The 25025-nt window shown below is 36.6% G+C and overlaps 1 protein-coding gene across 3 annotated transcripts in view; it reads right to left on the bottom strand.

Annotated features, from left to right (window-relative positions):
- Positions 1-25025, bottom strand: part of RNGTT (RNA guanylyltransferase and 5'-phosphatase) — a 192325-nt gene that overhangs the window by 130514 nt on the left and 36786 nt on the right. For all 3 annotated transcript variants that reach the window (XM_030491162.1, XM_030491164.1, XM_030491163.1), the window contains exons 9-10: positions 12812-12947; positions 6075-6146 (exon numbers count right to left, since the gene is read on the bottom strand). In XM_030491162.1, the coding sequence (XP_030347022.1) occupies positions 6075-6146; positions 12812-12947 (208 nt within the window). The remainder of the gene's footprint in view (positions 1-6074; positions 6147-12811; positions 12948-25025) is intronic.

The raw sequence follows: 25025 nt of genomic DNA, 5'->3' as shown, positions 1-25025 counted from the left end.
AGACACAACCGAGTAAATGCTCTGTATTTCATTTACCTGACACCTCCAGGCCCCAACACAGTTAAGTGACATAAACATATTTTGAGAACATAACACACAGTAAGAGCGCTGTTACAAACATTTAGGTGCTTGTTAGGTATTGTCTCCACAACAAATAATAGAAAGGGTGCAAGAATAAACACATGCATGGCATCCTCATTTTCCAGAGTAGTAGTAGTAATGAAAACATTTTAAATCTGTATTTTGAGGTACCATTTGAGAAATAACCTCAGAATTGAAATTAAGAGTGGAAGGGTGACTGGCAGTCAGCTGCATTTTTAAACAGAAAAAAATGCAATTAAACACCTGCATCTCTGAATTGTGCCCTTAAAATTTTCACAGTACATGTTTAAGATAAGGTTAATAGGCTAATAAATGAGAGGCAGCATGTACTGTGCATTTTACATCACTTTAAAATTAGGTTTGTAATGGAAAAGTCAGACACGGTAATATTTTACAGGGATTTAAAACAAAAATTTTCCATGCATGAATTCAATAACCACATTTGCTGTGGGCAGGATTTATGACCAGCATATCTGTTTACCATGACAAATTTTATCTAATAGCTACAGCATTGTTATGTGTAATGACAACCAAAGAAATCTTGATCTTGACTTAATTTAATGCACAGAGTATTAGGAAATTTAATCGAAATTCTATCTCCTTTTAAACATTAAAATAATTATTCTTCTTCAAGCATTCAGTCTATTCTTACCATTGCAATCTGCTCTCATGAAAACTTGGCTAGAGTTGAAAAATTTAAAGGCCAAGGTTAGAAAGGAAAAGGAAAGTACTATTAATTTTCAGCATCTCTGCTAAGACTGTATTAATTAGATCCTACATTATGCCAGTGTTACTTTTTATTACTTAACTAAGGAAGAAAATAGTTGCTTAAGTTTAATGTCTATGCATCTACATGTAGCCATTGAATATGATCTAAGAAAAAGCCTCTCAAAACAAGGTGTCTCAGGAAGAGCTGTCTCAAAGATGACTGGAGAATGAAGACATATTCTTTTGTGGACTGTTTCTGATGAACAGGGATTTGGATTTACTCGTATTTGCTTCTGGGACTGTTAATTATTCTATTATCAGCTTCCTCCGTTACACTAGAATTACCCACCAAATTTGAACTTTTTATCCACTATTCAGGTGAAATAGCTAGTGCTATATAGCTACGGTTACTATAATAATGAACTCAACTACACAAAGACATAAATCAGGAAGATGAAAAGTAACTGGCATTGCAGGGATCTAGCTCTGTACTCATTAAGTCTAAACACCGTAAGGAATGTTGTGTGCCATTAGCCTTTTATGTTCAGAGCAATATGAAAAACACGGATTTCATGTCTGCGGAGCGCATGTCCTGCTCTTAACCGTTAAGGGGTCGTTAATAGCAGAATACATGATATTTCACAGAACAGCACCATCTGAACTTCAGAGAAGTGAGCCCCAAGTCTGTGAACTAGAAGAGACTCTGGGTCCATCTACGCTGGTGAACCAACACAGCAGAGGCCTCATCTCTGCCCGTGAAGCCACTGACCATCTGACCACGTTCATACTCTCGAAAAGAGGATGACAACATTTCAGAAAATCCTTGAGCAATATTAAACTTAAAACTATTCTTGAGAATTGCTCAAGAGCACTGTAGCCAAGCCAGGGCCAAAACTGTGCCAGGGACCACTTTAATTACTTAAAAAGAGGACAAACTTTCAGTAGCAGGATCCTGCCCTTTTCACAGTTTCGTTTATTAGTATATGCCACCTCTCAAAAATGGACTTTGAGAGATGATTTTATATGGTCTGAGTTGCTCTCTATAGAAAGAACCAAGCAAAGCAGAAAAGTAAAAGCAGGCATTGCTCTGTGTTTCTTCGAAGAGTTTAGATCAAAAAATGGATTTATTTCACTAGGATATAGCTTCCTTTCTATGAATTTCTTTTTAGCATGTGAGATGAAAGCAGTGACACAGCAATGTCATATTTTGAGTTGCTATTAATAACAATCAACATCATGATTCAGAGTGAAGAAAAATGACAATTTAAAAAAATCATCTGTTATCTCCTGAAGAATCAATTATTTTTTGTGACACAGACATCTCAGGTAACACAATGGGATTTTGTAACACAAGCTTCTAGAAACCAGATGTCACAGAAGGAATGATTCAAAGAAATGAACTCGAATGTTTCCATCAGCCTCCCTGAAGACTGACTTTTGCAGCAGCTATAGGTGATAAGCATCAGAATTCAATACAAAATTTATCATGGAAAGAGACAGCCAAGACAGATTATTTCTATGTTTTCCCTAAGAACTCCAGTCTACTCTCTCCCAATCACTAAAACTCTTCTTATTTTTCCTTCTTTCCAAGACTTTTCCTGTGTAGACATCTAGAGTCAAATACACGCTACACATCTCAATCAGTCTATTCTCTTAGTTTCCTTTGGTTCTTTCTATTAGGCTGCTGTAGTTTATTCCTGATACACCATAGCAATATCAAAAAGCTAAGCAACAATGAGCCTTACTGATAACAATGCAAATTAAAATTTGTAAAAGGTAGCTCTTTGCCCGCTCACTTTCTCTCATTTTTCTCCCTTACTATTCTCTTCCATTTGTTTCTATAGCCTCTACTCAGAGTAAAGTTTCTGCTACCCTTCTGTCCTGATGAACACATCATCTTTGCTTAACAGGACTTCCTTACCTCCTCTTAGGTATCAGTCTTCAGTCCTACATATCCCTTGTTAAAAGCCAGAGAAATACTCACAGAACAGAGATAAGGTTACACTAACTCAACTGCTACAATTCCAAACATGAATTTTAGCACTATCTAGACCCCAAAACCAAGATAATGAACTAAAATAAATACATGAAGAGAGTACACTGCAGTTTTGAAGCAGAACAATAACGCTGGTCAAATATACTGAGAACAGTTCAAAGTGATATTACAGTAAATGACATTTGGAAATTTTTAATTAATGACATTATTTTGCTGTGATCCAGAATTTAATCCCATGATTTTTCTGTATACATGTTAACAGCTTTCACTGTACTATTTATAGTCACCCTGATGGGTGCAAGTTGATGTATATCTTATAAATACATGGTACATTCTGAAAAACTATATATTACTTTATTGTAGTACTAACTTCTCTATTTTGGGGTTAGTGCTGGTCACCCAAACACACAAATTATCAGCAGTATTAATAGTGCACATAAGTCTTTTGGACTTCATGTGAATTTGTGAATGCAGTATTTCAGAAGGAATATTCTGACAAAGTCAGAAAACTTTGTAGTGCTTGGCTAGCAGAATAGGTTGAGCATTTGAGAATAACATCAGCTGAAAACATCTCTCATACACTAGACCCGACTAAAAGACGAGTTTTGCCTGAGCCAAGGTGTTCATCAACAGACTTTGTATTCACATTTCCCTCAGCTGCAGTGTCACATCTCTAACAGCAGAGTATGCTGAATCACTGGAGTATGAGACGGGGGACACGTTGGAAAACTTGTAACTCACATGACGGACAGCGAGTACAGCAACTCCACCATCCACCTTCAGGAAAAGAGAGCTACTTTCAAGATCAAAAGGAGCAATGTCAAGCTCCTGATATAGCTGCCTGCCAGGTTGTTTTGGCAGGTTTGTTTGGAGTGAGGGATTTGTTCTGGAAAGGAGAGGTGGTGGTTTTAAACAGGACTGACGCTTTGCGTGATTATTTGAAGCTCTGCTAGGAAAACTTACACATATTTAACTTGCGCAACTTAAAAAGGAACTTATCCTTTCTTGCCAACTACAAGTTTTTAATACATTCACCTTTCTTGGTGATAAAATACTGTTAGATCATTTCTCGCCAAGCCAAACATTCATGGGTGCCCATTTCTGTAATTAAGCTTCTAAAATTAACCTGAAAAAAGCTGTGCTTTTTAATCTTTCTAGTAGGACCATTGCTAATGACTTCTGCAGCTGAAGCTCTGCTTGTACTCGTATTGATAACAGTATCTTAACTTGTCCTTGACATTAGAATAGTACTACCTCCTCTCTTTCTGATTCCCAGAGCATTTAAAAAACAAACAAACAAACAAACAAATCTTTAAAGCATTTACAGCCCTGCTCAAAAGCAGACGTCTCCCAAACCTTGACAATGCTCTGGAAACCCTGATTATTTTTCCTGCTGCCAAGTGGGATTCTTCATGTTAGGACTGGATCCTCCGCTATGAATGAGGGTTTCCTCACCTTCCACCCCAAAAATGTTTCACCAAAATAATTATGACTTTTGAAAAGTGTTATTCTGCAAGGAGAGTATATGCATATCCCAAACCGAGGAGACTGTACACTTCACACATTTATTTTTCAAAACGAGAGTAACAGCAGTGAATGGCAGGTTTGACACAAAGCGTGAGCAGAGACAAGGGAAGACATGAAGGTAAATAAATACAGAAACAGGTACGAAAATGTAAAGGCAAAATGAGAACTCAGGAGTAGTTATAGAAGATTGCATTTTTCAGAAGTCTACAAGGAATTTGTGCTTACTGAGAAGTCCTAATCATAGGAGGGATCCAGGAAAATAACACCTACTCTTCAGAAAAGGTTAAAGAAAAGATGATTGAGACATAGAATTAACATGACTTAACACAAAACAAGGGGGAATGGGTTTAAACCTAAACAGGGGCAGTTTAGGTTAGATATAAGGAAGAAGCTCTTTACTGTGAGGGCGGTGAGGCGCTGGAACAGTTTGCCCAGAGAAGTGGTAAATGCTCCATCCCTGGCAGTGTTCAAGGCCAGGCTGCACAGAGCCTTGGGTGACATGGTCTAGGGCGAGGCATCCCTGCCCATGGCAGGGGGGTTGGAACTAGATGATCTTGGGGTCCTTTCCAACCCAAACCATTCTATGATCCTATGATTCTACTCCTAATCTAACATGTATTCCCCACAAACTATTACTTTTAAAAGCAGCTGTCCTAAGTCACAGTATAACTACACCTCCAAGAATACCAAAGTAATTTTTGGTGACTAGAACCATGCCTACATTTGCAATTCCCACTTACACTGAGTGGCCTACTCGAGCTAAGTAACACCTTACTCAAGTCTGGAAGAGTCAACAGTAGTTTAGGAAGTCTGAATTGCACTGTGGTTTACTAATACTGTTTGCCCTGCTAGGAGCACTGAAACAACAATTTTGGTTTTCCTTCCTGAAGGACATTTTCTCTTCTTTGGATATAGCAGAGAAATCACTAGAAAATGTATGTCATAATAAGGGCTAACAAGTGGAACATGTTGTCGAGGTTAGTTTTTCAAATAAGCTTCAGTAGGAGACTCTGACATGAGACTCCTGACTAACTTCAAATTCCTCATATATCATGACTTTTGAGGGAAAAAAAATACAAGAAATTTTTTTTAAAATATATCTGTAAAAGGTAACACACAAGAGCCCTTTGGTGACATTCCAACCATTACCATGTTTGAAAGCTGCCTTAAAGAAAAAAAAGTTTACTATTTTCTCTACTGTTTAACAGCTCACTTTTGTATCAACGAAGGCTTCTTCTTCCTCCACAAACTTCAACAATATATTTTTTTATTACATACTTGCCCTACAGCCAGTGTAAACAGGAGAGCCTGCTGTTGAGGACTAAAGAGGACCACTTGCCTGGTTTCAAAGAAAAAGTTGAGAAAGATGAGGTGGAACAGCCTAACAAGGAGCACTGCAGTGCTCTGGTAACAAATACACCACTTACAGGATAACTTATCCATCCCCTCTCCATTTCACTGCCTAAATAGTTCCAACATGCTCTAGAAATGCGAGATTTTCCAACTGTTTAGCGGACTGTTTCAAACTGCCATCTTTTCTTGAGCAGGTGAAAATAAGTCGACATCTATTATAAGGCTGCTTTCAATCTTAATTCTGATGCATTGCTTGTTATTGAGTTACAAAATACCCAAACACTTTTGGTGTTTAAATTTATTCTGAAGCTTTAACTTATACAAATAAGATTAAAATAGCAAAGCAGATCAAAAACTAATGATAAAAGCAATGAAACAAAGTACTTACATTAAACTTAATAATGTCATATATCAAGTACCGAGGGACAACTTGTCCATTAACCTTGTCGATGATCATTTCCTTAAAAGAAAAGAGATGACATTAACATTTATTTAATGAATATAGAAGAATGTCAACACATTTATTGTCCACATACCTGTAAGTGTGATGCAATCAAACACTGGCCACATCTTTATTACAAAAAAGATTTTATAATAGGTCAAGATCAGAAAAATGTTCATATGATCTTAAATTTCTCCCATGAAGCTTACAGTAAGAAGCCAGAAAGTTATACTAAAGTTCCACAACATCTGGTCTGCAACATTTATACATTAGCTTCCCTACAGCTTTCAAAATTATTACCTTTCTTGAGAGAATAATGAGCTTTCAGAAACCCCAGTAAGAACTGTGATCCTAACCACGCATTTTTGGAAATATCACCTACAGAAAGAAGTATTAACAGCAAGGAATTAAATAACATGCATTAACATCCAATGCTCAGTTGGATCTTTTCATGTTAAAGGCATCCTAGGCAGTAGTGGTAACTGCAATTTGCTTGAATGTTGCACTGTGACTAAACATCAGTGTTCCTTCAAATGGAAATATCACAGATACTATCTGTATCACATGAAATTACTTAACATTCAATACATACTGGTAAACCATCTTGAAAATACATCAGCTAGAATAAAGACTACTAATGATCACCATTCAAAACAAAAAGTGTTTCCTGAACTTAATGGTACATATAAAAATGCATACATCATATATGCTGGTGCTTACATCTGTAATTCAAGATTCCTGTGATATGAATTAGATATAGCTTATTAGTTGATACACTAATAAAGAATATTTAGTTTCATATAAATTAGTCATGACTGAAAATTGAAACAATCAACCAATTTGTAGATCTTTTTCAGGGACAACTTTGAAATATTCCCTTTTTAAAACGCATTCAACCTTCTCCCTGCCTTCTTCCCCTCACCCACTTGTTGGCTACTAAGTTAGTTGTATCAACTAAGGATTTTTTGCTGCCAATCCCAAGCTAAAATTCCAAATTCAACCACACGAAATAAAAATTTGGAAATGATGAAAATATTTCACTGTAACATGATGAAAACAAAAATGTGAGCTCAAGAATTATTCCAAACGAGAACTTTACATCAACTCAAATTAATTTAGTTTGTTTTGTGCTAGGTCAGTTGCACTTCTGTGTTTTACAACCTTTCTGCTTCTGTTAGAATCCATAACTTCTACAAAGTAAACCCAAACTAGAGTCTCAGAGTAAGACTGACTTCACTCTGTACACATACCAAGCTTCTTGAATTGTACCTAGTACAATTGTACCAGTATGCAAGCAGCTGTAAAAACATAGATTTGTTTTAAAGAGAAAGCAATGCTTGAAGCATTTAAAACTATACTAGGCACATGAACCTGTTGTTCTCAAAAACCATTAGGAACTATAACTTGGCTACTTAGTATTTTGGAATCTCATCTTCTGTGAGCACAATACTGAGATGGATATCGGGCTTTCGCAGCCAAACGCAGCATTCACAGGTGTTGTGAATAACTACCTGAAGTGACCTTAAATATCTTTCCACATCATTAATAAAAATATATTAAAAACAATTCAATGAGTGAAAAATATTCCCTTGTAACACTACAATATCTTATTCTTAACTCTAAAAATCATTTACTCACAGGTCAAATAACATTTGCAAAAGGTCTACATAGAAGCAATGTCACAAAATGCTATGCTATTATTTTGCAATATTTAGGTAGGAAGCTGGTGAGCTATCAAATGAACAGCAGATGCAACACTCCAATGCCTTCTTTGACAATAAATTTGTTAACTAACTGCAAGAACAGATGGAACAGAAGAAAGGAGCCATGATGTTCAAACTCGGAAGAGTGTGTAAAGATATAATGCTGGGGAAGGCGGGGGGGGGGGGCCGGAATCCCACCCAAAATTCCTAATAATAATCAGGTGAAATGAATAACAAAGTGATGCTACCATATTTCTTTAAAGTTTCAATTACATTAGCAGGCAAAATAAATTTTTAAAATACACTTCTTTAGTTCTTCACTGTGAGGGTGGTGAGGCACTGGAGCAGGTTGCCCAAAGAAGTGGTAAATGCTCCATCCCTGGCAGTGTTCAAGGCCAGGTTGGGCAGAGCCTTGGGTGACATGGTCTAGGGTAAGGCGTCCCTGCCCATAGCAGGAGGGCTGGAACTTAAGGTCCTTTCTGACCCAAACCATTCTATAATTCTATGATTTAATTGAACATGTATTTAAGGTTTAAGGACTCATTTCCTCAGCACTCATATTCAGAGCTTCAGCCTTGATGCAAAGCTAGCATTTGTATGCAAAACCCTGAAAACATTTCAATGGCTGGTATTACAAGATTTTACGCCTACTTTTCAAAATCTGAATCTCTGGATATTCAGTTTTAGAAGAATTGTAAAATACAGCCAAAAGGATCAAGAATGATTTTAAATCTCAGTTTTAACGCAGAATTTATTTTGTAAAGAAAGAAACCTGTTTTCTCTACTTCAGACACATATAACTCATTTTGAGTCTATTACTGGTCAAACTAGCCACTTTCCTCACATCCTCACTTCTTTTCTTCCTCCCCTGCCTCTCATTCTCTTTTCACATCCTGACTGAAATCCCAGCTACCAGAGCAAACAAACAATAGCACAATATGCCTTAGAAGCAGAGATGACAAATTCCTGCGCTGCTCATCTCCATCATGACAACAACATTCACTGCTCCATCAGTTATGCCAATACAACTGCCATAAGGCAAAAGCCGTAAAGTAGTCAAAAAACCAATTTAGATTAGAAATACTCTAAACGCATCAGTATTTAACAGTCTGACTTCAGAATCTTCCTTGAAATTATGAGGATTGAAAAATACCTCAGGGAACAGACCTCAGAAGCAAGTTTAGAGACTGCTGGGAAAATGCAGTATTTGAAAACTCATCACACTCAAACTCACTCATTCTGATCTGAGAAATAACCTGATACTATAAGGCTATATTTAAACCAAATTTTAGATAACTAAAAATTTAAACCCAGGCTCACATGACATAAGAGAACACAAAAGTATCCATAAGATACATTTGCATCCATGCATTTCCTTTTATATACCCCACGTAGATGTACAGCCACTATCGCCTGTTTTAAAATTACCACTGCTAGTAAGTATGATCTTTACCACTTGTCCATCGGCTGCTAGTTTAGGAATTATCTTAACCCGTAGGCTTGCAGAACAAGATCCAATGGCCAGTTTCTTCAATGTAATCTGGCTAAACTGTGCTGGTGTTAATCTCCTTTTCTTAATCTTCTGGTGCTGCAGGGCATAGTCTTGCAGCATTAGAGCTTTTAGCTAGACACGTACCAAAAGAACAATGTTGGACTGACAACTCATGGACTTCTTCTCCCCCCTTAAATCACATATCTAGCAAGCACCTTGGACTTAAAATAATCCAAAATTTAATCACAAAGCAAAGGATCTCATTTTATGAACCATTTGCAGAATGTATTTTTTGTCAACACAGACTATGGAATCAGATGTAATCACACATCTGTCCATCGTCTTTTTAAAAAAAAAAACTATTCTGCACAAAGTACCAGCCTTTGCAAACTCAAAAAGTTGCAAGTTAGGCCATTTCTGAGAGAGCTTACAAATGAGTGAGATCTGTACCTACACATAAACATATAGGTAAATCAATCTCAATCTTGCTCTCCACTTTTGGAGTCCTTGGCCCTCCTAAGTCTTCAAGTGTGAACAATACTTTATACATAAGTTAAATAAAATATCTACAAAACTCTATTAAAATCATAAAAAGTATTTCAAGCCCAAGAATGCATCTGTATTTTCTACTCAACTGTTCCAAAGCTAAGCAGAATGCCAAGAAAGTTCCTGAAAATAAGTAATTAGTTTTCTTGCACAACAGCCAAGACACTTGAACAAAAATCTATGCATCCCCTCAGATAGCAGTATGGATGCAAAACACTTCGCTTCTAAAGGAATACTTCATATTACATTAGTCACTTGTTGATAATATTCAAATTAGCCCTAATGAGCTTTGCCAAAAACTTTCTTCCATGCCAGGAGAACAACCACAACTGAAGAGCTGGAGGTCAGCACACAGCATTGCAGGAGATCTCTCATCACCAAAGACGTAACTGATCATAGTAAGAACTGTTTCCAAGTAATTTCAGCCTGAAGTGAACTATAAATGCGTTTGAAATTCTCCAAAGACAACCACATGAAAGCCTTACACCAGAAGCCTTAAAGCAAGTTAATAGATCACTGAATTCAATGGACATTGCCTTTATGGAAGTTTTATACATACTGTCATTCTAAATAAAGTTAGGGAAAATTACCTAATCTTTTGTATTCTTAACACCAGTATTTGTTTTGCTGCATGGCACCAGCACCTCTGTTTTGTCTTTCCTTGTTTCTCATACTTTTTAAGATTACTATAAAGCAATGCCAATTGGACCACCTCATTCTGTTTTTTTCACTCTCTTTTTAGAGAGAAAGCTCCTTCAAGGGCAGTAAGTATGAACTACTTCAACCTGTAATTAAAGAATTAACTTCAACAGCCCTACAGCACTAATTCGCAAAATATGCTAACTCAAAAAAAAGCCAAATTTTTCTTCCCATGGATTAAAAATTAAAAAAGAGAAATCATGAATACCCAGAGTAAAGGAATAGTCATGGAAATTATCATTTGGCACCAACATTAAACAAACATTCAACTACGAAGTTAAGCTGTTCTGGTGCTTCAAATAACAGGCAAATTTTATTCTCAAATTTGTTGAAAGGAATTTCAATTGAAAAGAAAAATATTCCATCAACAGCTTTTTTTTTTTTTTTAACTGATCATACTTAAATAAATTCAAAAACCTGTACCATGAAAAGTATTTATCCATTGAAATGTTTTAGTTTTGTCTCGAGGTACTTCATTCCACCAATACTTGTTCATTTAATGACATTTTGCTTTCCATTTCATGGGGGAAAAAAAAAAAAAAAAAAAGCAGTGTAGGGGGAAAAAAAACACATTAAGATTAAATTTATGCTAATAAAGCGAAGTACTGAAATGCACCATAACAGTCAAACTTTTACAGAACAACAAATTCAGTGAATTTATAGTTCATGTCATGGGTATCTGGGAGAATTTAATTTATTCTTAAGAGACTTAAAACTGTAAATCTGGGAAACACAACACACCAGATGAGAGCCCCTCTCCCACACCCCACAGCCACATTTATGCATGTATCTCAATGTATGGGCATCCCTGTCTTCCTCCATGCACATATTAGCCACTCCTACTAAATTATCTGTTTTGAAATGCCAAGAAGAGCAGTAGGTTCCCTGAAGAACACCCAGGATTGCACCATATGGACACTAACAAGTCATCACTTTCTCAAGAGCCATAGAAAGAGCAGGGGAAAAAAAAGTAGTACTAGGCTTTTTATCTCAACAGTATGGAACCTAATGTATGTCATGAAGAATATTATGTATGTCATTAGGAAGCTGCCTCGCTGAAGAGGCTCCTACTAGACATGACAGCTTGTGCAACCACTTCTGAGCTGACAACATGGCATTTCTTGCATTATGCTCTCAATTTTTCAGTGAAGCAGAGGAGGTGGAATATATTCTATTATCTGCTTCTCTGTCCCTGAGACCATACATTGTTCCTTGCAATAATTATCCTCACAGATTGAATTTATACATGCTTCACATGTAAATGTGTGTTGAGTAAGACAGATCATTCACAGAAGTGACATTTCAAGAAGGATACTGACAACAAAGGCCTGAAAAAGGAGGGAAAGCTAACAATGACAATACGGTCTCCCGTATCTGAAAGGTGCATTAGGTTTTAGAAGATCACTATCAAAAATCACCTCTGATACTCAGCACCTCAGCAAGCAAAAGTTACAGCAATGTAGAGACCCTCCAACACTACTGAAACATGATAAGAAACTGCATCCATCTACTGATGACAGGTATTTAGTGTAAGAGCTACACTGACAGGTATTTAGCGTAAGAGCTAATAAAGTTCTTTTGCTTAAGTGAAATAAGAAGGTCAAGAAAGAAATAATCTCTTCTTGCGACTACTGTTCGGAAAAGTTTACAAAGAGTGCTCCGAGCCAGCCTTCAAATACAGATGTTTTACAGCTTGTTTTACTATTAGCTGAAAAAGTTCATTAGGAAGTTTACATAATCTAAATTAGCATGACAACTTAGAAATGTTTTAGTCTTAAACAAATGTAACTAAGCCATTTCTAAATCCATCAAGAATTCAGTTCAGATGAAAAAAAGGTGACAGAAGACATCAACTCACAGAAGGCTATTGAAAGATGATGAAAATTTTATCAAATTTTAGAAATATTTACATTAACTGAGCCAAATTGACCATGTTTATTGCATCAAAATATAAAGCTGTAACACAAAAGATGAAGTTCTGCAATAATTTCTTTAGATTGTCTTCAAGCCTCTTCTCAGATTCAGAGAATGACAAAGACAAACAGCTCCCCCCAGAGCAGTCATCACTGCTATTCTGTAGATAAGAAATTACTTATGAAGTGTGATTCCCACATTCACCCAGTGACTGAATCTATATTACTCCTGAAATCCCATGATTCACTGATCCAAGCCTAAAAACTTGGCCTTCTTTCTGAACAAAATCAAATAGCACTGACACAATAATTACGCAGTACGCTCCTTACCCCATCCAGAAGAGTGTTTGCTAGATGTGTGCGGAGATCTTTACGAAATGGAAATTCCAGATTAGACACATGAAAAATTGAATTGTCTCTATCAATCATATAAACTTCATTCTTGCCATCAATCAGCATCATGTACCTGCAAGGGCAATGTTAAGAGATTATACTTAAAGGTATATCCTCTAAATTTCTACTATTTAATTTATATTAAATATTTTGATTTACATTAAGTGCTAAAGAAGAAACAATCATGACAGATGTTATAAAAAAGCATTTTAGAAGAAATTTTTTACAGTTAAAAGTTTAAACCTATTGCTTTGGGAAAGTAAATAATTTAGCTCAATGCAATCATCACAAAGAAAATATTTCAAATATAAAAGTTCAGAACATGTATATATATATATATATCTCGGTGTCACTGTGTCCAGATAAAATTATGCCTGAAAATCTATTAAAAATAACAGACGTTTAATGCTGTAACAAATACATAAGGCTAATTCAGTTAGATTCAGCTAGAAGATCTTTTACTCCAGTTTTTGCTTTATTAAACGGACCAGAACTTTGCCCGGTATAAATCTGCAGAGTTTCATCCAAAAGAAACACATTTCCTGTCTATCTATTACTGGCTATCTGACACTGCAGTATTGCAAAGTCCCAGCCAACTACTGAGCCACTTTTCATTAAAACGCTGACACATTTAGCTAAGGTACATTCCTCTCACATTACACACAAAGAAAACACCAAAACTTACTACACTATCACCAGCAACTTGTGAGCTTGGTTCAGCTGCCAACATCTGAATTTTCCAAAAGTTTCTTTACCTTATGACAGCATTTGGGAGCTCAAGTCATTAATTGAGACCTCTCTATGCTAATCCCGCAGAAGACTGCTCTAGAGGGGTAACATTCTGTATACAATAAAAAACAGTGAAGAAGGAAGAAAAGAATAATGGAAAAAAAGACAAAAAACACAAGAGACACAAAACAGCATGATAGCTGTAACACACCAGAGTTACCTTTGTAAAGTTTGCTTTGATCTTTGCAACAAGAGTATTAAAGTAGTTTCAGGAAGAATAACAGAGCAGCTAGCTGCACACACAAACGTCTTCTCAAACTTCTGCAGCAGCCTAGGAGTGCACAGCCTCTGACTGGGGAAAATAAACTGAAGACATCTCAGCGGAAACTAGCATTAAAGGCCAGATGCAACAAGTCAACATCTTAGCGGTGAATGAGAAGTAATAAATGCTGAGTAATATATGCTGAGCATATTTCTTCACTGTGAGGCCCTGGATCAGGTTGCACAGAGAAGCTGTGGCTGCCCCATCCATGGCCAGGGGTTTGTTACCAGATAATCTTTAAGGCCCCTTCCAAGCCAGGCCATTCTATTATTCCATGATTTATATAGCACAAGCAGGTGAAAGTGAAGAATAGCAGCTTGAATCTGATATGGTAAAGGAAGATAGAAACTACCACGGGGCTTAGAGGTTTGGCAAAGCAAAATAGACCAGAAAAGTGCCTTTCCGGAACCAACAAAATGTAATTGCACTTAGTAAGCTAAGTGAAAAGAACAATAAAGTTATCAAGATGTGATTGAATAATCAGGCAAGAAACATCATGGCTTACCAGAAATGCAAGAAATAAGCATGAGACAAAGCTGACATGAAGACTCAAAGTCCAAGTTCAGTGTGTCAGTCAAACCTAAGTTATGTCAGTTTTACTAACTACCACCTGAGCTGCTGTGACTGAACTTATGCCTGATCATGCTGTAATTGTGGTGTTGGTCTACACCAAAACAAAGTGTGACCCAGAGCTCAGCTTTCTTTCACTGATCTTTTCATTTCACCTTACACATAGATGTGCTAAAAACATAAGTCGTCTTATAGAAGTTCTGAAGTTTTCTGAAGAAAAAAGTCAAAATAACGGAAACCCCATAAGAGAAGAAAACTAAGAGCACTAGCAACCATCAAGATAGTTCAACAGTTATAAAAGTTCACAGTATTTAATGTTCTTGAATAGCCTCTGACGTAGATAGGGTAGGGTCACAATCTTCCCAGAGCAACCAACCCATTTGTATTGCAGTGCAGTTTCTTTCACAGCACAGAACAGGGAAACATTTGCTTAAAACTAAAAGGTTCTAGGAGTTTCACCCTCCACACCAGAATATTTTGAAAGAAAGCAAGCATATTTTGAAGACTCATTTGGCAAAGAACTTGTAAAAGTCTTTGGATATCTATGGGGGGGAAAACCAGTACTTTTTATAATTTAGCCATTTCTCTTTAGAAAGTCCTGGTTACAAAAAAATAAAAGCAATCAGCAGTCTTCTCTAAAAATCACCACGGCTCTTACAAGCAATGCCCGCAGGACCCCTACTGTCAAAACAGATCAGAGAGCATCCTCCAGAAACCCTACAGGCAAATGGTCTACACGGGCAGCTGTCCTGTTGTCTGCACAGATCCTGCCTCTAGAAACCAGTAGATCTGACTACAACAGCACACTACCACCCGTGCAGCTTAAATTAATACCTTCTTTCAATAATATGACTATAATCATAATTCACTATAGATCACCTCAAGTAACATTTCTCTACACACAAGATGTGTACTTCAAGATGTTACATAGCAGTGGCAAAAAAAGAGACAGACATATGAGCAGAAAATCGCAAGCCAGTGGGGGTGAGTATATTAAATCAATGCGACATTAGGAGAGCTGAAAGCTGCACGAGATGCTTTGTGAAAAAAAAAAAAATAATTCAATAAACATTCAAGCAGATAACTTGGCGCCAGTTCTTCAGAAGCAAGAACAATCTACAGACAACATTCATTTTTCAAACCGTGTGAATTTATTCAAAACTAAAACTAATTATAATAAGCATGTTGTATTTTTCTCAAAAATTACAGAAATCATGAGGAGAGAAGAAGAGGTGCATAAGTAACCGAAAAAGAAATTATGCACACTACTTTTAATTTTATAAACAAGTTTAATTGGCCATCTCTACACTCCCATATTCACCGCTGGTCTAAATACATGCTTTTATTGTAACTTGCTTCAATGACAAAAGAGCGTCTGATGCTTCAAAAGATCTAGCACTCAAAAAAACCCATATGTGCATCATCATTACGAATGTGGTACAATAAGAGATGCTTTGAAAGAAAGAAAAAAAAAAAAACCAAAACCACCAACAGTTTAAAGCTTTGTTTTCAGCCACCTAAAACATCTACAGGTTCAGACAACATACAGAAGATTTCATCAAAAGCTACTACTCAAACATCATACCTAAGGCTAACACACCACTGCCTTCTCTAGATCTTTCAGTCAAAACAAATTACTTCAGAGTTGGTAGCAGGATAGCCTACCAGCCACTAGCGGTGAGATTCCTCCTCTTCAAACCACGGCACTAACATTACATCTCTTCTCCCATGATTTCTCTCTCTTTTTAAAATTTGCCACTGTTTATACCATAAATTCTAAATGACAGGGACAATGGTAAGTCTTACAACTGCACGTAAAAGATTTCCAATCAAAGATCACCAGGCATCACAATTTTATCTTACTTCAAAGAGCTACTGAGAGACAGCAGGTGCTTACTTTGAAGACAAAAATAAAATAAAATAAAATTGGCCTCAGGACAATAAACTACCTTAATGTAGACCCATTTGTCATGGGTCTCGTGATAATGATGTATTTGCCTAACTTAGAAGCTGAACAAATTCTCTGCAAGAGAAAGACATGAGACTGACCCAGGATTTCTGTTTTGAAAGGGTTTTGTTTGTTGGGGTTTTTTTTTTTAAACTGAAAGCTTGAAAACACCTCCACCCCTCAAAGTAATAAACTATTGATAAAATCTCTGAATGTAGTCCAAACAACACAGTTTGTCAAAAAACTAATTATTACCACCATAAGACTTCAAGAAATCTTGCAGACTGCTGATCAGTACATTTCTGAGTATTATTTGGATATGCCCTGACTGGTTATATTTTAAGAAGTTAATTAAGGTATTAGCAGCATAAGCACTTTCACTAGAATAGAGAGCGCACCTCTGGGCAATACCACATAGGCAAAGAAAGAACAATGATTTCTCAAATACATTCAATAGGAACTAAAGCAGCACACAGGAGCTTAACTGTCATGCATTCTATTTCATTATGTGAGCACTACTTGCTATTACAGCTGTACATTTATTACTAATTATCTATTGTGTGAGCACCCAAAAGCGCCAATTAGTAACCAGGCCCTATTATATCAGATTCTGCATAAATACACAAGATGACATGGCCCTGTATCAGATGGCTCAATCTGAATTTAAAACAAGACAAGTGAATAAAAGAGCAAGCGTAGAGCACAAATAAGAGCAATAACAGAACTGCTCATTCACCTTTGATAGCTATACATGAAAACAGAGAACCGTGTTTGAATGACAAATATTATCTTTCCAAACTGCCAATCCAACTGCTACAAACCAGTCAGTTTCCATTGCAAGAGAAGTTCTGACAAGCAAGTTAAAGAAAAAAGGGTCACGGTGTCCACACAGATTAATCTCAAAAGCAGATAAAATATCTAGTCACAGAAATGTTAAAGTCTAAAGTTTAATTAGAAGCTACTTTTCATTCACTTCTGGTCCCGAGGCAAGGTCTGTTATCAACTCTAATTGGACATTAGTAATAATGCGATAATTTAGGAAATAGGATAAAAATTGCATTAGCAAAGAGATACAGCTCTTGGCATTAGACAGGCAGATCTCCGAATCACCTACCAGAGTATTAATAACTTTAATCTTTAAACTTTAAAAAATGTCAACCACTAAATATCATCTCGAAAAGTTTTCTTTTCAGAAATCAATTATTTTTAGCATACCCAAATAAAGGCTCATTTGCCTCCACATATATCCTGTTCATGCAGTCCACATCAGTTGGGCCCAAAATACATGCGAGAAGAATGATTTTATTCAACTTCCATTTTCAGTTTAGATCGGTTTAGTGGTGGTTTTTGGGGTTTTTTTGGGGGGGGGGGGGTTAGTGGGTTTTGGGGTTTTTTTTTTTGTTTGTTTGTTTGGGGTTTTTTGGTTTTTTTGTTGTTTTTTTTTTTTTACACACAATTCTGAAGCTGACTCAAGCTACATTGAAAATGATCAGTTAAAAACTGAGGATTTTCCTTTATGCAGATGTTTGGTATTTTTCACCATTAAATCTGAAAGCACATTTCAAGAAAATATTATTTAAGGCAAAATAAGGCAAATTACTTGGTCTCCCACTCAGAGACAGGAACAAGAACAGAACTATGTCTCCCAAGCTCCAAATCCAGTACTCTACCCACCAGAGTATGCAGTCTCCATCCCCTTTCCCAGCTTATTAGGAGTCACAAAACCAGCTCTAACACCAACACAGTATCGCATATTTAGCACAGTGCTTGTCGAAACACATTTACTGTGACACTGATCTCAAAGTTCACAGAACTTTTGCTACTAAATTCAATGGTATTACGTGCCTTACCTATGTCCAACTTCTCTCCCTCAGCCAAACCCCAGCAACTATCCTAGTAATAAGGTTATATGTTAATTTTGTACATTATAGGAGTTTCAAAACCTTACGTGTAATTACAAACACACAGCACAGCTCCCTCAAACTTTGTTTTCCAAGTTTAAGTTCAATGCAAATTTAATTTTTTTACAAAAACTTACAAGCAGCAAATGGATTATAAGTATGTTTTAAAGGAAGCTTAAAAATTCAGCTCCTAATAGGAGGTTTCTTTGCCCCACAGTATTACTTTAGATAGGCTATATCAAAGAAGATAATTTATTTCAACAACTATCGTCGTTGCTTTCTTTTTTTTTTCCCCCTTTATATGCTTGTAGTCTGTGTTATCACCTTAAGGAATGCAAAATGTAAGAAATTCCATCATCAATTCTCTGCACAAAAATACACAGCAGCTCTCCATTCCCAGGGGAGTTCATTACTGAGCCTAAAATTCAGTCTTGTGAAAGCGCTGCCCTCCCACACAAATAAGCATTACCCAACTCAGAATAGCAATTAGCACTACTAATATGTTCACTGACGCAGAGGTAACAACAAAATCCTGTTGCAGATAGCTTTTTCAATTTCCTAATTTCCTTCTATGATTGGCAACGCTTCAAAATCAGGAGCGTGTCACCACTCCACAGATAAATCACCTAGGACGAGGCCAAGCAACTTGATCACTTTACTTTGTGCCTTGCCACTCCCTCCTGGCAAGACAGCATCAACTTCTGGCCAGATGCATCAAACGCTGTAGAAAGGGCCAGGAGACTGAAAATTAATGACTGCCCTCTATCCGCTAACAGTAAGAGATCATCTATCTGTGTCACTAAGCCACTGCAGTTCCAGGTCCTGGCCTGAATCCACACTGTGCTGGATCTAGAGTAAGTTTAAATTAGCTGAGTTTGAAGTTGGCCTGTGGCAGATGGAGCAATATACCCTGAAGTCCCGATAAAGGGGAAGGCTCAGCTTGCTTTCTTCTCTTATATTAATTGCTGCTGCCAATGGTCGCTGCTTCAAACTATGTGTCCTGAAGGATGATAGAGCCTGGATACAGGGACACTAACACATGAAGTTATGTGAGGACTCATAATTATTTTCACTGTGTAAATGAAAGGAAAACAGTATCTTTTTAATCAGCACACTGACAGCTCCATCATAAATACCATTTTTAAACTTGCACACGTGTTTTCATTTGCATAAGTACATAGCATATCAGCCAGCAAGAAAAAAATACACCGCTACACACAAGCAGCTGTAGAATTATATATTTGACTTGATAATCCAAATTCTAAACAAATTTTTTAAAAACCACACACAGAGGCGCTTGGAAGTTAGTCTGCTCTGAATATACCAATGCTTACCAACACACATTCCTCTCGCCTATTAACACGTATTAACTTTCAGGCTAAATTCTGCCATCAACCATCTCCCCAGTTTTTTAAAACGAAAAAACCCAAAACCTTCAATTTTGACTGACGGTCATTTCCAATTAACAGCCTCCAGCTCCAATATTTCTAATTTGTGACCTTGCATTTTCTGCCACTAAATATCCTTCCAGTTTTATTATTCTGCTCCTCAGTGAATTCAGTGAGGACTTGTCTCCCTCATTTGTTTGTCAGAACATACTTGGTTTCCATTTCAAAATTCTTAATGACAATATAAAATTAATATTCAGGATCTCCACCTGTGGCTTTCTATGTATCTTCTTTCAAAAACATACACTGACATTTTCTTTCAATCCATTCTTTACCTATCTTACAATTCTGGCAAACTTCATCAGCCTCAGTTTCTATAATAAATCAAAATTTTGTCAAGTCTAGAAGCATGAGATCTAACACTATTCTTATGTCAAAAAAACTATTTCCCCATTACATGCTATACAAACTCCTACCAAATGGTTGAACTCAGAGGAAATGCCATTCCTCATCTATACTGAAGACTCTGTTCCTTGGTCCTTCTAATTCCATTAACTACATCCCTTAATTTATCCAAATCTGTCATTTTAGAGAGAGAGAACCTACATTACTGATCTATTTTTACTCTCATTACAATCATAATATCACAAGTTTACAGCAAAGCCTTTTCATCAGTGATCCAATCTTATCTTCTACAACCACCGGGGTTTTTTTTTCTCAGTATTAAAATACTGTGTTACTAGGCTGCTGTTTAGTAAATAAATGTACCTCATGTATCTCTCATTACATTTGGAAGCACCTTTATCCTTCAGTCATTGTGAAAATAAAATGTTATCCCTCAAACTTTATTTTGCTTCTTTCTTAAACAATGAATGCTTTCTAATACCCATGTTACAGTCAGGAAAGTTATGCTAGCATATCTGCTACGCCAATGTCTAATTTCGTGAGAAGCTAGATGGTTCTCAATATCCAGTTTGATGTTCTGAATCACTTCTTGCCCTGACTTGATGCTAGTATGGAGGGAAAAAAACAAAAAATTATCATTTTCTTGTTTCTCACTTCCTATATCACAATGAAAGGGCTATGCTTAATTTCTATATTCACAGAGTCATTTAGATTGGAAAGGACCTTTTAAGATCATTGAGTCCAACCATAAAGCTAACACTGTCAAGTCCTCCACTAAACCATGTCCCTCCGTGCCACCTACACATATTTTAAATACCTCTGGGTATTGATGATTTTATATTCACCAATTCATCCTTCTTACTTGAAACTACAGAACTTCACTTCCACAGAATTCATTGAGGTGGCATTCCCTGCAACACTACACTTTGTGCAAGTTACTACTGTAGGATAACAACTCATAGCTTACACAGGCATCTCCATAACCTTTACTACTTTTCAGTTTCCTCCACTGCTATCTCACTCAACATCAAATTGTTTTTCTTATTGTTGCCTGCCACCACTCTCCTGTAAGCTCTGAATGCAAGTTTCCTTTTTTTTTTGCTCTCCTTGGCAACCCAAGGTCCAGAAAAAAAAAAAAAATTGTCACTATTATGACCCTGAGAATCATCAGAAGTGAGGCAGTGAGTCGTCTGCAGATGACATTTACTACCGAAATCTTCAGAATGCTCCAAACTACAACAATGAACAATAAACAAGTTTCAATATCCAAAAGGCACGAAGCAGGCTATCTAAAGACACAGGCAGGAAGAGAGAGACAGGCCATACTTCCCCACCTTATAAGGTTCTAAATTAACTCTGTCAGCTGAGAAAGCTAATACAGCAGCACACAGCAGCTACTTTTAAGAGGTCAGAAATGCATCTGCACTTCAAAAAAAAAAAATAAAGAAACAAACAAAACAAACAAAACCAGCAAATAAATCATTAGGTCAAATAACTAATAGGATGCTGCATAATACAGAAATAATTTTGCATCACTGTACAACTTATCAGTATCCCCTCATCTGGGATACTGTGTGTACCAGCAGTTTTTCAATAAAGAAGATAAAGGTAATAGGATGGAGCATGGGAAAATGCACAAGTATGGAAACTGATATCCAGGTATCACTTCTCCTAATAAAGTATCATAGTTTAGACTGACTTCAAACTTCAGTTTTTCCTGTTTTATAAATCAAGGATAAAGATGCCTTTAATTAATTTAACAGATGGCAAATTTAAAACCAATGTAAAACTACATTTTCTATCTAAAGTATTATTAGACTGTGAAATTCTGCAACAGAACTGGTAAAACCAAGAATTTAGCAAGGTTAAAGACTATCCAGTTACAGTGTTTTTCTTGACTGCCTTCCAGGGTTTTAATTAAGTTAGAATGCTTGAGGGGTTTTGTTTCTAAAGGATATTAAACCTTATGGGTTAAATTTGAAGGTGTCTTCTTGTCATTACTTGACCTACAATAAAGGGTAAATTACTCTACAACTACTATATACCAAAGAATTCTTATAGTGCATTATGACATGCCTGGTGTAAAACAAAAGAAAAACTGTTAACTAGCTAGAAAAGATGTGACACAGTAACAGAATCTGTATACTAACAGATTTATTTTAAATACTAGATTCTCTTTGTTTCACCCAAATTTTAATGATTCTAAGTTGTCAAGTACATTTCTACATTAGTGGGAGGAACACTACTGGAAAACAAACTGTACAGTATAATGCTCTGATCACTTTTTTAAAAAAGTTAAAACATTAACAGAACAAATTATATCTAAAGCTTGACTGAACTACTGAATTCTCTTATAATTTATTATTATCTATTGAACTTCAAGCTTGCTTGAACTTGTATCCCAAGCTTTGAAAAAAGGAGGTTCCCTCAACTTGGAACTGATTTATGCCAGCACATATGCTGGGTCAATTCTGTCAACATCACAGGCACAAGCCACAGAAGAGCACAACTGCCATTTGTGCTCACAGATTAGAAGACCAGCATCAAGGGAAAGGGCTGCCCTAGATACTTGTATAGTTAAATTTTACAAACTGAAAGTCATTCTTCCCTGAATAAGCTTAAGCCATTACACTTCATGAATGTGCCTGTAATCCCCCTAAGAAAACCAGCAGCACAGGACACACTGTTCCACTATTCAAAGCAGTCTGGGAGAAAGGAAAATAAATAAAAAAGCCAGTAATCACTGATACTTGTCATTTGAACATCAGGTATGCACACAGGCACAGCATTTATCCCGACCTAATTAGTACATTTTAGGACTACTGTTGAACACTCTAAGATTAGCATTCATAGCACAAGCTATATAATAAGCATTTTAACCCATTAACTATTTATAAATAAACAAAAGAGCTTGCTTAAAAGACAATCTGTCCAAATATTCAAATAGTTATATATGAATAATCAGCTATGTAGTCCTTTTCAAAGAGCTCAGAATTGTGACCATAAAACTTTGTGAGCTGTCAAAAGGCTTCAGAACTCTGAAGTATCAAGCCTGCTACTTCACAAAATATACCTCTGTATGGTATTACATCAGCAGTGCTCCTTAACCACTTAAGAAAGGGACAAAACCCCAAAAGTTTCCTTCTACCACTTCTTTTCAGAGTCTTGACACTGTTGCAAGCACATATAAGTGGGAAAGAACAACCCAGAGTAAGAATGCCTTCTTTGGCCATTCAGATTAATTTGGATTCAGACCGGGGATGACATGTTCTGTCACACCTATTTATTCATTCCTCTATATTTATCCAGCGACTTAAAAAACAGACTTCAGGAGATGGAGAAGCAGCAAAGTGATACGGACGTGTCTTACTAATACGGAAGTAAATATACCATTACCACCACTCCCCTCCCTCCAAAAAAAATCCCACGCCAAACCACCCACTCCAAATGCAGCAGTAAGGTGAAAAACAATTTCTGCCTAGCCAAAAAGCAGTGAAATGAACAAACCTGGTCTATAATATACATCTCTATGTAATACAGCCTCGAGGAAACTTCTTAGGAGTAATAATACGTATACCCAACACTTCCAGATATTCACCTAACACCTTATGACACCCTGTGTTGCCTCGTTTGACATATAGTCAAAAGAGACCACTCCTGGTTCATAATCAATATAGTTAAAACAGAACTAACAAGTTATGTGGTGACACCCATGACTCTGGCTACCAAAACCTGACAACTCCTTTTCTTCGGTCAAAGCCAGTTTTCTAGCCAAAGCCTAGGCATGATCTCATTCCCTGTGCAAGATTTAAAAAAGGAGGAAAGGACAACATGCTCTTTGACAACTTGTCAACAGGTGGAGATGAGGACACCTTGTGCTAGAGCTTCTTTGCCTTGAGCTATAGGATGTCTTTACTTTGAGATAGAGGACATGCTAGATATGCTGAAAGTGCCTGTAATCTCACCTGAATTTATCAAAGTTTCATTTTTGCACCCCCAAATAAAACCTCAAGTAAGATTACAATATTCATGGGTACTAGTGCTGTGGGAAACAGGCTGATACCAGTCTTGTAACCCTAAAGTTATTGCCCAATACAACTATAAAGGTTAATTATTATGATAGGATGAGCAGACTCGCATCTCAACTACCAAACCCCCAACTTTCTAGTCTCAAAACACATCATTCCTGCCTCCTCATCCCATCTTCTCTTCCCCTCTTATCTAAACACACAAAATAATGAGTTAAGCACCTGCTTTTTCAGAAAATTAAGAGGAATGCTGTTTAGAGTGCTTAACATCTATGAATTGCTCTTTTCAGCAACCATTAGAAAGGCAGTTTATACACTATAATCTAGAATCATATATGTGACCTTTTTATACTTTTAAAGAAGCTTGACATTACGTTATTGTCACACACTTGAAAGCTAAACTGCAGGTCACTAGCAACTGATTACTACTGTTGTCTAGAAAAACTACTTACAGCTTTTAACCTTGATGGGGTGGGGGGGGAAGCTTTATTACAACTGTTTCAGTAACTTTCACAACTTCAATTTCCAGTCAAAAAATATGCTATCTCCATTTAAGTATATTATTCAAAATGAAGTCAGTGAAATAAATCCCACATGCATTTCAGACTCATCCTAAACCAAGGTTCTTTCAGCTGTACAACTACAGAACTAGTTTAAAAATGGGTGAGCTTGTTTTGCCTTAAAGATCTAGTTAAAATAATTATAAAGAAGGACCACGAGAGACTATGCCATGTAATCAAAAACTGCATTTCCCTTCCAAAATCCTTAAAAACATAGCATAAAAGAAAACAGTGCAGCTAGGAATAGGGGACTAGCAGCAGTCACTTTACCCTTTTAACCAAGGTTTTTGTTCCACACCT

This window comes from Strigops habroptila, chromosome 6 (assembly GCF_004027225.2).
Source record: "Strigops habroptila isolate Jane chromosome 6, bStrHab1.2.pri, whole genome shotgun sequence".
Lineage (NCBI taxonomy): Eukaryota > Metazoa > Chordata > Aves > Psittaciformes > Psittacidae > Strigops > Strigops habroptila.
This window is presented reverse-complemented; position numbering and strand designations above follow the sequence as displayed.